Source organism: Danio rerio, chromosome 9, assembly GCF_052040795.2.
Source record: "Danio rerio strain M-AB ecotype USA chromosome 9, GRCz13ab, whole genome shotgun sequence".
NCBI lineage: Eukaryota > Metazoa > Chordata > Actinopteri > Cypriniformes > Danionidae > Danio > Danio rerio.
The window spans coordinates 5,012,278-5,029,824 of NC_141029.1; the positions used below are offsets into that span (position 1 = coordinate 5,012,278).

At 35.2% G+C, this 17,547-nt stretch overlaps 1 protein-coding gene across 14 annotated transcripts in view; it reads right to left on the minus strand.

Annotated features, from left to right (window-relative positions):
- fmnl2a (formin-like 2a) overlaps nt 1-17,547 on the minus strand; it is a 134,206-nt gene that overhangs the window by 80,610 nt on the left and 36,049 nt on the right. For all 14 annotated transcript variants that reach the window (XR_015499048.1, XR_015499049.1, XM_087267397.1 and 11 more), the window contains exons 2-3: nt 12,589-12,672; nt 8,869-8,949 (exon numbers count right to left, since the gene is read on the minus strand). Coding sequence is in view for 12 of the 14 variants with exons in the window: in XM_087267397.1 (XP_087123523.1) it covers nt 8,869-8,949; nt 12,589-12,672 (165 nt within the window). In the remaining 2 variants the exon portion in view is untranslated. The remainder of the gene's footprint in view (nt 1-8,868; nt 8,950-12,588; nt 12,673-17,547) is intronic.

Genomic DNA, 17,547 nt, shown 5'->3' on the forward strand with positions numbered 1-17,547 from the left:
TCATCATATTTAGAGATATTTACAAATATATTTAAAGATATCTCTAATTAATTTACTAATAGTCGAATTACAGTTGTAGATATCTTGAATTGGCTTTTTGACTAGTCAAAATTCATTTGGAGATATCTCTAATTACAATTGTGACTAGTCAAAACTTATTTAGAGATATCTGCAGATATTTTTCAATGGAAGTCAATGGAGGAATATGACTAGTCAGTCATAATATATTTGCAGATATGTCCAATCTGACTAGTCGAATTATAATTATGACTAGTCAAAATATAATTAGAGATATCTCTAAATATATTTATGGATAGTCAGAAAAGGTTTAAATGCTAAAACGGCTTGCCATACGCTCTCACCCAGCAGAACAGTGGAGATTTCTCTAGTTATATCCTTTCAGTCGTTTGTTATGCAGTGACATGCAGTCAAATATTTCGCCAAACAGTCCTTAGGGATGCGGTGACACGCAGTCAGATATTTCACCGGACAGATCCGCCACTTTTGGCGCTCATAAACAATCATAATGCTCTCGTGCTGCAGGAATGAGGAGGTCTGCTGAAGGCGCGCAGCTGTCGTGAAGTGAGGAGTTTGTGTCTTTAATAAACGACGACAGTTTGCGATCGCTGAACAGTAAGAATAATTAATAAATCCATATGAAACAGCCCCTTAAAAGTCACGTCTCGCTTTCAGTTTCGGGCTTTGGCACGTTTTGCACTCACACACAAGCGTACCGCGCCAAAGCCCAAGTGATCCGCGCTCAGGCACACCTCTTCCAACCGGGCCAGGGCCAGCCAAGTGAACCGTGCTTGAGCCCGATTCAGCGCACTCACACTTCTCAAACGATCCGGGAAACGGGCCTGGGCACGGTACGGATGTCATAGTGTGAGTAAGCCCTAAGTGAACATTCTTGTTTATTTGAAAAGCAATGCTATTCTGCTTTGACAATGTGAGTTACATGCTCGAATGTCTCTCTTTGTTTTGGTCATTTTAACCCGCTCCATGCTAGTTTAGCTAGTATATTTCATTCATTCAGTCATGAAGGCTCTCAAAACGTGACCTCCGTGACCTCAAAACGTGACCTCCGTTGGACAGTAGCAGCTTCCAAAATAAGACACAGATTCAGAGTTCCACATGAGGTGGTTATTAATTAGCAAACAGTATAAATATTACAAACGTAAACACTAGGTAAGCAGGTAACATTGTAACACCATGTCCTAACAACATGCTACGTGACAAATTTGCAGTGATAAGCAATTTTGCACCAGACGAAACACAATAGAAATTTAATTCAGAAGCACAGAATAGTGCACCCACTGCACTCCAACAAAACAGTAAGCTTTAAAATCCAATTACTACATATTAAACTGATTAATTAACATCAAATGATTGATATTTGTTAACTTGGCTTGCACTGAGTCACAGTTTTAATATTTAACTATTAACTAAATGAAAATTTCAGGTGTTGGTTGGAACAAAAACTCCTTATAGTATGGAAAATATTCCTTCTATGATGTGCCATTGCTTTTAGCTAGAAAACGGTTTAAATCTTTAGACTCAATGGTCAGGCACACTCACGTGAATTTGGTAACCTGCGATCGCATGGACTCGTCAGAGGAGGAGCCGAGTGAAAACATGTTTTGATCCTGTAGTGCAATACCTAGTTCAACCACTGGGTGTCAAACTTACATACTGCAACTTCAATGAAAACACTGAACAACAAAAGTTTACCAAACACATTAATCAGTCACAATTGCTTAATGTTTCTAAAGAAGAAAACTTCAAGTGAGCCAAAAAAGAGCCATTTGGGAGCCATCTTCTTCTTTTGAACCTTTACCAAGAGCTGTACATTACTAATTCAACTATTAAGATATACCAACAAAGCTGATGCTTTGCAAGATTTTTGTGTCTTAATCACATGTCCTTCCTTTATTCCCTGTTGCTGTCTCTTTCCCTTCATTTTCTCACTGTTTCTCACTTCATTTTCATTGTTCCCACTCAAACACTCTTTGATGCAATGATTTCTCTGTGTGACATCAGTGAATCAGATTGATTATTAATGCCTGGTCTGCCACTCATCGTCATGGCTGTGGTCTAATTAGTGTTGCAGAAGTGCTACATCAGTTTTGAGTTAAGACTTGGCAGCATGTCTTCTTCAGCAGATGAAAGCAGTGAGGTCCTCTCATTGGCTGCTGTTTTTCACATGCATTTCACCTGACACGTGATTGGGTTGGCCCCAAAGCCACTGTATCCATGACTACGGTGAACAAAAAGTTTGCACTCAACACTATTATGAGACTAACTGGAGAAAACAAGCAAATAACCCTGTTACTGTGAACGTAATTTGTGTTTTGACAAACTGTGTCTTCAGTCTTTGTAACAGTGTTGAACAGTTTTATGGACTTTAAGTTGATTTCACCTGGTTTCTGGTCTGTTTTCTTTGTTCTGCATACTCCCATGTTCATTGAACTCTCACACTTCTTGTTTTTCTCTGTATTTTCTGTATATCGAACTCATTTTCTAATGGTGTTTGTGTTTCACATACACTGTTTAAAGCAATTAGTTACTTTACCTAAAGTATCAACACTAAAAACTTTAGTAAGTCACAGTAAATATTCCAGGATTTTTAACCACGATATAGTAAAGTGTATTACGTAATAATATATAATATATGCATATAATATAATATATATGTAATAGAATATAAGTATATATAATATAAACGAGGTGACAGTAGGTAGTGCTGTCGCCTCACAGCAAGAAGGTCGCTGGTTTGATTCTCGGCTGGGTCAATTGGCATTTCTGTGTGGAGTTTGCATGTTCTCCCCATGTTCATGTGGGTTTCCTCCGGGTGCTTCGGTTTCCCCCACAGTCCAAAGACATGCGGTACAGGTGAATTGGGTAGGCTAATTTGTCCGTAATGTATGAGTGTGAATGAGGGTGTATAGATGTTTCCCAGGGATGGGTTGCAGCTGGAAGGGCATCTGCTGTTTAAAAACAATTTTAGATGTACTGGCTACTTTTATTTAAACTAATGACAGTAATCACCGAACCAGCCGTGTGCGCTTGTGTTGTAACAAAATAAATACAATTATATTATTTAATAAATAATTAAAATTTAAGATAATATTATGACAAGAGCCTGTGTCATTTGCCTCCTTCCATTAAAACAATGAACAAATATCATCTATACATATTAATGACAAATTTAGCTTGTCACAGTCTGGTGTCTTCATTGTTTTATGTGCCATGTTTTTGTTGTTGTGTCAATATAAACAAAATAAATAATATATTAATAATAATAATAATACTAATAATAATTAAAACATTTTTAATTAAATTATTTATTTATTTATTTTTCTCCCTGTGATGGGTTGCAGCTGGAAGGGCATCCGTTGCGTAAAATATATGCTGGATAAATTCATATTTTCATTCTGGTTTATTCCGCTGTGGCAACCCCAGATTAATAAAAGAGACTAAGCTGAAAAGAAAATTTATGAATATACAGCCCATTTTGAAAATGAATATTTTAATCCTTTTCTCAGTAATTATGGGTAATAAATATTGGTGCATTCGCACAAAATTAAAATAATATGTTAGTCATAGAACATCTTTAGAAATGGAAAGGTAATACATTTTAAATTCATGCAAAATTTTGCAAAATAAATTACAAACTAAAACATTTTAACAAAATTCTATATATTATGTTTCTCTTGATGTTTGCTATTTTTGAAATGTTTTTTTCCCCCTATATACATTTGAGCTATTAATTTTTGAACCCTTATTGTAAGTTATTTTGTTAGATTTGCTCCAGATTTGGCTTCAGTACTGACTTAACATGACTAAATATGCAAAAATACAATATTGTAAAGCTTCCTATAAAAAAATTAATTCAAATGAGAGATTTGTGAGGGGTGTACTTATATATCCAGTTAAAAAACAATCAGAATTATTAGCCCCCCCTGAATAATTAGCCCCTTGTTTATTTTTTTCTCCAATTTCTATTTTAAGGAGAGCAGATTTTTTTTAACACATTTCTAAACACAATAGTTTTAATAACTCATTACTAATAACTGATTTATTTTATCTTTGCCATGATGACTGTACATACTATTTTACTAGATATTTAAATACAGTGCACTTCAGTACAGCTTAAAGTGACATTTAAAGGCTTAACTAGGTAAATTAGGTTGATTAGGTTAACTATGCAGGTTAGGGTAATCAGGTAAGTAAATGTATAATGATGGTTTGTTCTGTAGACCACAGGTATCAAATCCAGTTTCTGGAGGGCCAAAGCTCAGCACAGATTAGTTACAACCCTGCTTCAACACACTTACCCCTAGGTTTCAAAAAAGCCTGAAGGACTCAATTAATTTGAACAGGTGTGTTTAATTTGGGTTAAAGCTAAACTCTGCAGAGCTGCAGCCCTCCAGGAATTGAGTTTGACACCTGTGCTGTAGACTATCAAAAAATATACAGCTTTAAGGGGTTAATAATTTTGACCTTAAAATGTTGTTAAATAAATTAAAAACTGCTTTTATTCTAGCCAAAATAAAACAAATAAGACTTTCTCCAGAAGAAAAAATATTATCAGACATACTGTGAAAATTTGCTTGCTCTGTTGAACATCATTTGGGAAATATTTAAAAAAGAAAACTAAATTTAAAGAGGGGCTGATAATTCAATTCTGATAAATAATTCAGACTTTACATTAAGTTTTGTATTTTCAAAGTAAAGGAATGAAATTATTTCAAAATAAAAGAAGTTACACAACAAATCTTGAGTCATCGTACACTGCGATGAGTACGATCACCTGATGTAAGCGGTGACCAAACAATTATATAACCTTGGCACTGTTAGCTTACTATTATAAAATACTCCTCTTTGATACACACTAATTATAATCTTAATTACTATGTAAATAGCAACAGAACCAGACAAAGCGAAAGAGACGGATGCATAAAACCAACTGAAAAAAAAAGTGAGTATAGTGTAAGAGTGTGAGTGTGTGCTCTGTTCCCAGCGTGGGTGTGTTTGGCACATGTGGAGCGCAGTGTGTTTTCAGTGTGCGTTTGTGCAAAAGCTCAATGTCCCACCTCAACTTTAAGCATTCCCAGCTGCGGAGAGGGGGAAAAAAAGAAGGAAAGAGAATGGGGAAAAAAGAAAGCAGTCCTCCAGAGAGGTCATCCTGGAATGGAATCAATGGCACAGACATTCTTCAGGACCCTCTGGAATGACCCTCTTCCTGCTGCATTCTGATTGGCCGAGAGCCGCGTGTGGAATGCACCGCATGTAAAGCTCTCGGCACACACAAAGTAACAATTGTTCACGTCTGCAAAAAAAAAAAAAAAAAAAAAGAGCGGCGGCCAGAATGTACAGCCGTAACTCCCTGTCTCTTATTTTGCTTTTATGTATTCGTCCTCTACTTTCTCTGGGACTATCTTCAGATGTACTCAGTGGTGTCCCACATCCCACATTTCTCCTGTTGTGTGCTAAGCAGTGATTGGAAATTATATGGCAATAAAAAATAAACAGCATTGTTAACAGAATTACTCTTTTTCAGTAAGGAGTAATCATGCAAATGACAGTTTCTGTTGTTGTAATGCTGCTACTGTTAGTGACAATAAAATGTTGTATATAATGCTGTTAAATACAACATATACAGTGGAAACCAGAAGTGTACACTGTATAAAAAGGCACATAACCATTTAAAAAAAAGTCAGATGTTAATGTGACTGAACTTTTTCTCTTTTAGGTAAGTTAAGATTATCACATTTGTTTCTGTTGTGCTTAATAGCAGAATAATGAGAGAGACTTTTTTTGAGAAATTGTTATAACTTTTCTTGAAAGTCAAGTTTGCATACAATAAGATTATTCCGCCTCTGAAAACGCTCAGATGATGGTGTCGAGGTTTTGGAAGTTTCTGATTGGCTAATTGACAACATTTGAGTTAATTAGAGGCACAACCGTAGAATAGTATTTAAGGAAAACCTCAAACACACTGCTTCCTTTTGTGACAACATGGGAAAATCAACAAACCAGAATCAATAAAAAAGTCAGATTACAATTAGCTAAATTACACTAGGGAAAAGACTTATTTTTGGAGACATGTCCTGTGGTCTGATGGAGCTAAGATTGAACTGTTTGGCAATAATGACCAGTGTTACATTTGGAGGACAAAGGGAAAGCTTACAAGCCTAGGGACACCATCCCAACTGTGAGGTATGGGGACGGCAGCATCATGTTGTGGGGCAGTTTTGCTGGAGGAGGGACTGGTCCACTTGACAGCATAGATAGCATCATGAAGAGAAAACTTTATGTAGAAATACTGAAGCAACATCTCAAGACATCAGCCAGGAAATTAAAACTTGGCCACAAGTTGGTCTTCCAAACAGACCATGACCCTAAGCATACTGCCAAATTAGTTAAAATGGGCTTTAAGGACAACATAGTGAATGTTATAGAGTGGCCATCATAAAGCCCTGAGCTCAATTCTATAAAAAAATTTGTGGGCAGAGTTGAAAAAGCTTGTGTGAGCAAATTTGAGCCTACAAATCTGACTCAGTTACACCAATTCTGTCAGGAGAAATGGAGCGAAATTCCTTTAAACTATTGTGAGAAGCTTGTGGAAGGATACCCAAAACATTAGACCAAAGTTATACAGTTAATAGCAAAGCTAAAAAACACCAAGGAAATGTATATAAACGATTTACTGTCAGGAAATTAATAAAAAAATTCTCAAAAAAAGATTCTCTCATTATTCTGGCATTTAGCAAATGTAAAACATTTAGGCAATCCTAACGGACCTAAAATAGTAAACGTTTAGTATGATTTAACACCAGACAATTTAAAAAAAAATGGTTATGTTCCTTTTTTAGAATGGATGTAAACTTCTGGTGTCATATATTATATATATATATATATATATATATATATATATATATAGGGATCTACGTGTGTAGGGGGTGGACAACCACATAACTGATGTTTGTTCATAAATGCAGGTGATGCTTTTAAAGCTGTAGAAAGTGCATTTAAGCAACTAAAACTAGTTTAACATTGCTCTGATATGCAGAAATAATCAATAGTGGTAAAACAAGTGAATCCTGTCTGTATTTTTTTTTATTGAAATACTTTAGACCCTCACATTTCCATATCAGTATATCATTATCATATTGCTGAGAATGAAGGTGGCGTCCGGCCATAATAAGACAGAGTGTGGATCATTGTAAATCAGTGGTGTAATGCATGGTGTATTGTTTGATACCTATTAGGGGTGCAACGGTAAAGCTTTCAGTTTCGGGGTCATGGTTTTAGTATGGTTCAGTGTGTTATAGGTTCAGTTAAAAAAATAAAAAATAAAAAAAACAGGACACTCAAATATAAAAAAAAAATATTTAAAACATCTAAATGCAAAAGAGCAAATTAATACATCCAATTATTCATTTTCTTTTAGGCTAGTCCCTTTATTAATCAGGGGTCGCCGCAGAGGAATGAACCGCCAACTTATCCAGCACATGTTTTGCACAGCGGATGCTCTAACAGCTGCAACCCATCACTGGGAAATAAATTAATACAATGTAGCAAAAATACTAATAAAATAAACAGTGCTTTTGAGTTTTTTCAGGAATCTAAGAGTAGTTTTCAGTTAAATAAACTAAATAGTACAACCAAATATAACACTGACTACTGTTTATAAACTTTACTGTACAAAATAAATAAAGATGAACCATAATTGAGCTATATAGCTATTCAGTCAAGAGCAGAGAGAGTGATTTCCCTATCTTTTGTTGTTTGATTAATATAAAAAAGAAACAGACAGCAGGAATATGATGTTTTTACTTTGAAACAATCCACAGATGCAGCACAATGAGAACGTTACAGACAACACAATTCCTAGAATGACTTAGTTCTAAGAAATAATCGATAACCGAATAACACTTGTCTTTAATACATCATAATAGAGTTTTACCGTTGAGAAGGAAGTCTTAAATTGCGCATCCTAACTTTCATTTACCTCTTCAGATGAGGCACTTCTCAGACCTACCACGCGAGTTCTCTTCACGCGTTGAGGTTCAATGTTTCAAAAACAAAATCTTATGAAATTTGTTTAAACAGGAATAGCATTAAATAGAATTTACGATGTGGGCTTCATGCACTGAAATGCGGCACACGTCACTTACATTTTCAGGTGGGAGTGTCCCTAACATGATGGGAAATTCCGCTTGGAGATACATTGTAACATGCACAGAGCTAATTTAGAGAGTAATTTAAAGAACGAAGAAACACAATTTCCATGTGTGTATGTCTTATCTTAGCAAAAAGTATTACCCTTGCAGAAAATATAACGCTTTTATTGATTTTGTATATGAGCAATATCACACTCGTAGCACACAGGCCACAGGCCGAGTGCCCCCACCAGTGCCGATATACAGCCATATCGCACTGCTACAAGTGTGATTTTGTGTTTATGCAACAGTTTGACGGCATAATTGTGTATAAAAAAAACTAAATCAAACATGGAGAATCTCAAAAACTCTTTTGTAGGAGGAACTACTTTCTTCCGTGTTGGATTCAAATCATAAGCTGACAGTTAAACAGCTGAGCAAGCATCTTTTAAACTTTAGATCTGTAGTGTCTGCTTTTTGCTGGCTGTATGTGGGTGGAGTAATATACAAAGGGTAAAGAGGCTGTACGGGTGCTGATATTATTTAAATATATCACGGCTATCAGCCAATCAGATTCGAGAACCAGACAGAACTGTTGTATAAACCCAGATATCCAACTGTTTCCTTAGAGACAGCATGTGAGGGCAACAAACTTAATCATAACACACTTTGGAATGACGGTAATGAGTTCAGAACTTACCTTCCTGGTCACGGCCGGGTCCAGATAACTCTGTAACTTGTGGATGTATGTGTGAGGTGGATTCTTCACCTGAAATCGTTCCTGGAATAGAAAGATAAAGACATCACTAAAACGTGAAGGCATTGTACAATTTATCCATATGCATTAATCTCTACACACAAAAGGATTGCTAAATGACTGAAGTCATAGCAATGTGGTTATAATACACCAATAATGTATAAAAAATTAAGCATACAGTACTAATCCTTCACTTATGTTTGAAATCAAATCTGTATGCAATTATCTCAGTCATTTGGAAGTTGTGCTTGGCAACAGCCAATCAACCACAGCCCATAACAGGAAATAGGAAGAGACTCAGTTCCCTTGAAAACAACACAAGGCCTCTGCACATGCACACACATACACAAAACACTGATATCACAGTGACACTTAACATGTGGCAGTCTGTGGTTCTGTGTGTGTGTACTTACTTGTTTATGTGGTTTAGGAGGACACACAGTTGTTTAATGACATTGACGTGGGTTTATAATATATTCTAGTCTATTTTATGCTGTTAAGGTGGGTTATGAGGACATGGCTTGTGTCCTTAAAAATGATACTTAATGGGGTCTTTTGACATTTAAATACTGCCATAGGTTTTCTTGTGAGGGTTAGGATTAGTGCTAGGTGTAGGGTAAGACCATATAATAAGTGTTTTTACAATATAATGGCCCGTTTCCACTGAGTAGTATGGTACAGTATGTTCAGCTGTGCTTGTAGCTCCACCTTTTGGTACCCTTTCTCGTGTTTTGTTAGCCTAATAGTGGTTTAGTACGACTTTTGACAGTGGAAACGCCATAAAAGCGTACCGAACCGTACCGCACCACTTTTTCTGAACCCTTTCGAAAGGGTACCAAAACACAAGAACAGTTAACAAAAGGTGGAGCTACACGAGCAGCTGTATGCTGATTGGTTACAGAGATACGTCACAAGCTTGTGGAGCTAGCCAGAATGAAAACAAAGGAACCGCCAGGTTTTAAATACACAGCCGAGACATTACACTATAATACTATATGCATATAATAACGAGCCATGGATGACCCGAACTCAAGCAAACCTTGTTGTTGTCTTGATGTACAGCCACAAAGCCAAGAAGAACAGAATCTGCCATGTCCTGTTGTTGTCTTACGAGGCTGCCTAAAAGTGCGAGTGGTTTTCGCTTTCTCCAGGGAGCTCACGATCTATATTTGATATAACAAACTTCTTGAGCTGATGATAATAACGTGTGTGTGATTATTTAAGTGTCTTTGACATCTAATCCTTTCAGAAAAGAAAAGGACAAACGCGAGAATGAAGAGAAAACAAACAAAGGAGAAGGCCGACAAAACACGGGATCAAATTGTTTCAGCAACCTGAATCACGAACAAACTGCCATGTTTATCATCAGCTTTTGGACTATTTTGAACTCAGAATGACAGAATTACTCTCTAACAGAGCTTACATGTGCTGGTTAAGATTACAGACACAGATGAGAGGTTTGCACTGACTGTGGGCTATGTTGGGTGTTGTTTTTGAACCCAAATAAGGACTAAATGTATGCTGTATGTAGTTTTTCTGCCATTAGTAACATATCGGAGACTGTAAGGGTCTGTATGTGTTTATATATGTTGCATTTATTTATTTTATATAATTGAAGACATTACAGTAGGCTATTTTGCACTGGAGTTCATGTAAAAAAAACATTATGTTCATAGAAAAGTTAGTAATTAACATTTATACACAAGCATTTATATGTATAAAGCATCTGTTTTGTGAGAAGTGCCTCTCATATGATATGTGAGCGACCTGTGTAGCTTTACTGTAGACATTTATTCGAGCGAGAATGATGTCGACTGAAACTTTGTCAAACACCACGCCCACCAAAAGAGTATCCTTGGTAGTGGAAATGCAAGCCTGATAAAGGTGACCCATACCAACCCGTACCGTACTAGTCAGTGGAAACGGGCCATAAGATGCATTACGACAATGGAGAGTCCTCATAAACCATATATACAAGTATGTTTGTGTGTGTGTGTGTATGTGAACAACATTAAACAGTCTGGAGTGCATTAAAAGCAAAATAATAATGTCACTGTCAGCAGTAGTAGTAGTAGTAACTTGGCTAATATAACGGTCAATATATCTCAACGAGGCAGCATCCATAAATATAAAAGAAATTCTGTAGGGTCTCATGATGATCTACATGCAAAGTTCAATATTATTTTTAATTGGGTCAGTAGCACTGGCTGGATGAAATAAACACAGGAACAAGAGTGTTAAAAACAGACAGGCAAGTTTTGTTGTCGTCTTGTGGAAAAGGTAAACACTAAATGTTATGTCTGGAAAGACACAAGGTCACCTCATGAACAAACAATGACTCAATGTAGCACAGATATGCCTACACTTGTCTCACTGAAATGCTTGGTACAATCTAATTCAAATGTCTGGCACTTACTGGTTTTTTTCATGCTGCATGAGAGCAACAATGCTGAAATGCACTTATTAATAAAATTCAGCCATCATGTGATGGGTTTTTGCAGAGTTGTAAACATTTGCCTTACCACCATCAATAAGACAAGCACCTTCTTCCATCGACCGCTTTAAGACTAGCGTTCTCAAAGGTATTTGACTTTAAGGAGGCATGAAGACATTACTCTTTCATCTTTAATCTGTTTGTGGTTGTCTGTCTGTTTTCTGTTGGTTTGTTGGAAAGCACATTGGCCAATGAAAGCTGTAAAAATTGTGCATTTAAAAAAAAACTGTCATTTGCATGATAAAGTTCCCAATTTAAGACAAATAGGATCAAAATTCCTTGATTTCAACAAAAAACGTTAATTTCCATTACAATAAATGAATAGGAAAACAGGCCACTGTTGTGCTTATATAAATGTAACATTAAAATAATATGTGGCAGCACGGTAGCTCAGTGGTTAGCACTGTCGCTTCACAGCAAGAAGGTCACTGGTTCAAGTCCCGGCCAGGTCAGTTGGCTGTGTGGAGTTTGCATTTTCTCCGTGTTTGCGTGGGTTTCCTCCACAGTCCAAAATGTAAAGTCTATCTGAAGTTGGAAATTGAAGTTAACCTTACGTTGGGTTCTGACGTCAACTCGACTTTCATTTCCAAACAAAATGCAATGTCTGATGATGTTGGGGTACAATGTCAATCTGACGTCATGTTGGCTTCCTGTGCCTGCTGGGAATGAAGCTCCACCATCTTTGAAGTCATTTTGATGCCAACAGCTCTTAAGATTGACATTATCCTGCCAAGTTAGCCTTAGCTAACTTACATATTGCATATACTTTAGCAATTGCCAGCTAATGAGCTTGAAAGGAACAAAAATAAATAACAAAACTATACAGACAGGTGTAAATCAATGGAATATAAAAATACAGTTTATAATTATTGTTATTATTATTTGTTTTTGATAACAAACCTAAAATGTAAAGAGTCAAACAAAATTCCCTGCTATTCCATCACTTGGACAATACATGATATCTAAATTCCTTGACTTGCAATGTTTGGAATACCTTTTAAAATTTCCATGATATTTCAAAAATTCCATGACCATATGGGGACTCTGCAGTTGCTATTGAAAGTGTCTGTTGCTATGAACCCCAAAGACTTTCAAACGGATGGACAAAACATTCACAACCCAAACAAAAAGAGCGTGAGAATGAAGATAAGGAGGAAAGAGTGTTTTACCTGGTCACAAATGAGTTCCCATTTCTTCTCGTTGTCATACTGCCGTAGTAATCTTGCTTTGTCTGGAGGCAAGTTCATGGAGTTCTGTATACAGACACAAAGAGAGAATGAAGAATAAGTCCTTTAAGTCCCAAAGCTATCAGACAAACAAAAGTCTAACTGGAAAAAGGAAAATTACAATAAGACAGACAAAACATTTAGAAAGTACAAGGTGGTTTTAAACGCTTTAAAAACAGGCTAACATTTAAGATTTGGGGTTTACCAGATTCCTTAAATAATATATTAATCCTGTTTATGACAAACATACTTGTGTGCCTCTGTAAAAAAAAGTACGAAGGAAAGAAAGAAAATGACAAAAAAGAAAGAAAAAATTAACGAAAAATAGGAAGAACAATGGGAAAGTAAAGAAAGTACAAAAGAAAATCGAAAAAAATCAAAGAAAGAACAAGAAAAAGTTCAAACAAAAAGAAATAATGAACAAACAAATTGAAGAAAGAAAGAAAGAAAATAGAAAAAATCTAAGAAAGAACAAGTTAAAACAAAAAGAAATAATGAACAAACAAATTGAAGAAAGAAAGAAAATAGAAAAAAATAAAACAAAGAACAAGAAAACGTTCAAACAAACAGAAAGAAAGAAAGAAAGAAAGAAAGAAAGAAAGAAAGAAAGAAAGAAAGAAAGAAAGAAAGAAATGTGTCCAATCCTACTCTCTATAAATTTGTTTTTGTCTGATTCTAAATTCCCAGATATCATGATCTAAACTGAAGCATTATTTTGGTATTTTTTCAGTAATTTCACACTTGAATACGCAGCACAAAACTCCACACCCTTGAGCTTCATGACTGTTAATTCACTTACAATAACAATCATGTCACAGATCAACAAAAATAATCCACCTTTTTCTTGTCAGCACAGAATCCCTTTGCACTGCGAGTCTCTGTGTGTGTGGTTTAAAAGCAAACCTACACAGCATCTACACGTGTGTGCGTAAACTCTAACATGTGGTGAGGTCAGACCTCCACCTCTTACACAATCTCTGTCCTCTACAACTGCCCTACTTTCACACATCTGCTGTATGGAACTCCCCCAAAATACTGCAGTCACCAAAGCCCCATCCGTACCCCACCCTTCAGAGTCAACTGTACACCACCCACCCAAACACAAACAGATCATTCCCTCTCCAACTGTGTGCTGATGGGAAGACACATCTAGAACTGCTTTTGAATGCATCTTAATTTGGAAAAAGCAAAGGGCACAGGAAGCCATACTGTTTGTCTGTGTGTGTAGTCGTGCTGTTTTTTTCTCTGTAGATTTGTAAAGTAGTGTTAAGAACACTGGGAGTCACTTTAAATTGCGTTTTCAAGGTTCGACATTTTGTTTTGTTCGTTTTAGAGACCAATGTAAGGGAGGTCAAACGATAATATTTGCTTCTAAATCCAATTCCAGTATCATGTAAATGTACAGTAGTGTGAAAAAGTGTTTGGCCCCTTACCGATTTCGGTAACACTTTAGAATAGCTATCCGTTATAACTAGTTAATAGACCATTAATAAACTGTTAGCTAACAAGTTATAAATGACTTGTTAAATAAAAGTTAATAGTTTGTTAATTATTTATATCTGTGCCTTATAGATGGCTAATGGATAACTTACAAGCTGTTAGTTAACAAGTTGTAAATGACTTCTTAACTGTATTTTAATTTTTTATATCTATACCTAATAAATTAGTAATAGATCATGAACAAGCGGTTAGGAAATAACTTAATAAAGACTTGTTAAGTATCAGTTAATAGTGTATATATGTTATTGGGACGTTATTCTGAAGTTGCAGCTATTTTTCATTTATTAACTGTTAGTAAATGAGGAATAGTTGCAACTAGAATAATGTCCCAATAACATGCTTAAGCTAATAACTAACCCTTAACTAATATATTTACTCACACTTTACAGATCTAAGTGCTGGATGCGTGTCAGGTGTGTCTGCAATCAGTGTAAGTGGGTGACGTAATGTCAATAGTCCGGTGATGGTGACCTCTGCTGGCCAACGAAGGGAATGACTGGGACCGAGTCGGTGACACTGTGTTGCAACTTACACTTTAAAGGTAATGAAAACATCATTAAATCAGTCTCTGATTTAGATTTATATTATTTAGAGTATATTTAACATTATACAGTTGAAGTCAGAATTATTAGCCCTCTTTAATTTTTTTCTTTTTAAAATATTTTTTAAACAAGGACATTTTCAGAGTATGTCTGATAATATTTTTTCTTCTGGAAAAAAGTCTTATTTGTTTTCTTTCGACTAGAATAAAAGCACTTTTAATTTTTTTAAACACCATTTTAAGGTCAAAATTATTAGCCCCTTTAAGCTATATATTTTTTTCATAGTCTACAGAACAAACTATTGTTACACAATAACTTGCCTAATTACCCTAACCTGCCTAATTAACCTAGTTGAGCCTTTAAATGTCACTTTAAGCTGTATAGAAGTGTCTTGAGAAATATCTAGTCAAATATTATTTACTGTCATCCTGGCAAAGATAAAATAAAAATCCGTTATTAAAAATGAATTATTAAAAATTAGTTATTAAAACTATTATGATTATAAATGTGTTGAAAAATAATTCTGACTTCAACTATACTTTTCCCCAGGCTACTGACATATAATTCTTTACATTAAACATTAAAACCTTTCAAATCAACCTAAATAAGTTAGAACTGTTATTCTTTTGATTGCAGAAAATATATTAAACATAATAAATTAAGTAAAATTAAATACGATTTTAAAACACATTATTTAACCTTAAAAAGTGTGTGAGAGTGTACTTCCAAATGCACAAGTAAACTCGCATAACCTTTTATTAAATGAATATCTGCATTTTGTTTCTTCAGATATGCATTTATGATTTGAAAGTACACCAAAAGGCCACATATAATGGTTCAATTATCTAGCTCTGAATGGCAAAATAACACAGTTTCTGCTTCTGTGCTTGTGGACGGACATGTTGATTCAGTCTATGTAACACGATATCGCCGTGACAACAGAGAAACCTAAATCTAATCTGCGAGTCCAGATGTCTGACAAATGAAATAAAGATCTAACAACCTACAGACGGGCAAAGCCATCTTCTGAACAAATATGACCATGTGCTCTGTGCTGTACCGGTGCCAATTTATGTTTATATAGCACAAAATAACCAATCCATCTATCTCTAATGTTTCAGAGACACATCATTTAAGATATAAGATGTTTGATGAAACAACATATCCCGACAGAGCAGATTAGTATTGGTCCTGTGTTTGCCAGACGCTTATTGTATTTGTTCTAGTGCTGTTTGATGATCATTTACGACTAACCACGTAAAAAATGAAAAATATAAATAAAAATAAATAAATAAATAAGAATAAATAAATTAATTAATAAATAAATAATAAATAAATAAATAATAAATAAATAATAAATAATAAACAAATAAATAATAAATAAATAATAAATAAATAAATAAATAAATAATAAACAAATAAATAAATTAATTAATTAATTAATAATAAACAAATAAATAAATAATAAATAAATAAATAAATAAATAAATAAATAAATAAATAAATAAATAAATAAATAAATAAAATTGTGCAAAAAAAGAAAATATAGAGAAAAATGTTTTCAAATTTTATACTAATAATCAAAATCTTGGCTATTGACGCTTTTTTTGTGTGTTTAAAAATGAAAAATCTGACTAAGATGCAGTAAAATAGACACAGGAGAGTGTTAAAACTAGATTTACTGCTACCCTTGAGTAATTATAACCATCTTTACCACCAGAGAATATGCTTCTTAGATGGAAAATGTACTCATTTGAAAAGGTTTCCAGGAACAACTATGTCTTCTGGCTGTAGTAATGGTCAGTCTGACCTTGGCAGCCGAGTTCAGCAAGTACTTTGATCACCTGTGTTTGAATGGCTCCTACGGGTCCATCTGAAACATCCTGACCACTCAAAAATCCAAATAAGCACCTACACATCCACCCCACTCTGACCCAAACACCACTAAACACAGCTCTCCCCAAACTACCACAGCACAAGCATGAAATAAGAGGGTGATATCATCAGCACTTCATGCTTCTTTTGATGGAGTTTAACATTTGCTCGGAATCACATGAGAAGAAAGAAACACTTAAAAAATGTTGACAACTATTTTTAATAGAAAGCAGCTAAGCTAAAAGTCACGAAATGACATCATCAATTTGCATATTACTGAAGATATTGCGTTCAACTGTTTCTGTTTAATACAGTCTATGACTTAATAAAGTCACATACCGCAACATCTTATATAATCTCTACAAACTAGGGATGCTCAGATTAACCGTTGACCAAAGACAAGTTTCACAAACTAATTTCGTGAGGAGCACGTGATATGATTGAGCACGACTGGCTTCTCATCTGTAATCAGTAATAATCCAATCAGAATGATCCAAGCTTACTATAAATTAATCGTTTTCTCCCTACTACTCTACAGTATCTTCGTTTTGGAAGAATCCTCCCTTCCACCCCATCTCCTCCTTTTCCTCCCTTTTCTGAGGGGGAGCTCTCGAGACCTACTTGATCTCGGATCCCCCTTCTATGCTTATTGACCGGGCAAGAGCCTTGGGCTCAAGTATCTCCGAGCTCGGGGTTCTCTCCCGGGACAGCATGCTAAACCTGCTATAAACGCCAAGCATATCTAAGTGGAAACTCTAGAAACATGAATGAGACGGAATGAAATGAAAGCACAGAAGCTCTAAGGTAAAATCTGCAGCTCATAACATAATCTTAAATATAATGACTTCTATTAAAAATGGTGAGACAGGTTTGTGATATAATAATTAGAGTGGAGCATTAATTAAATGCATATTTTCCATGGATCAATCAATTTGCGGTAGCCTGCTGTTTTTATTTGACAAAAGGAAAAAAATATGATTGGAAA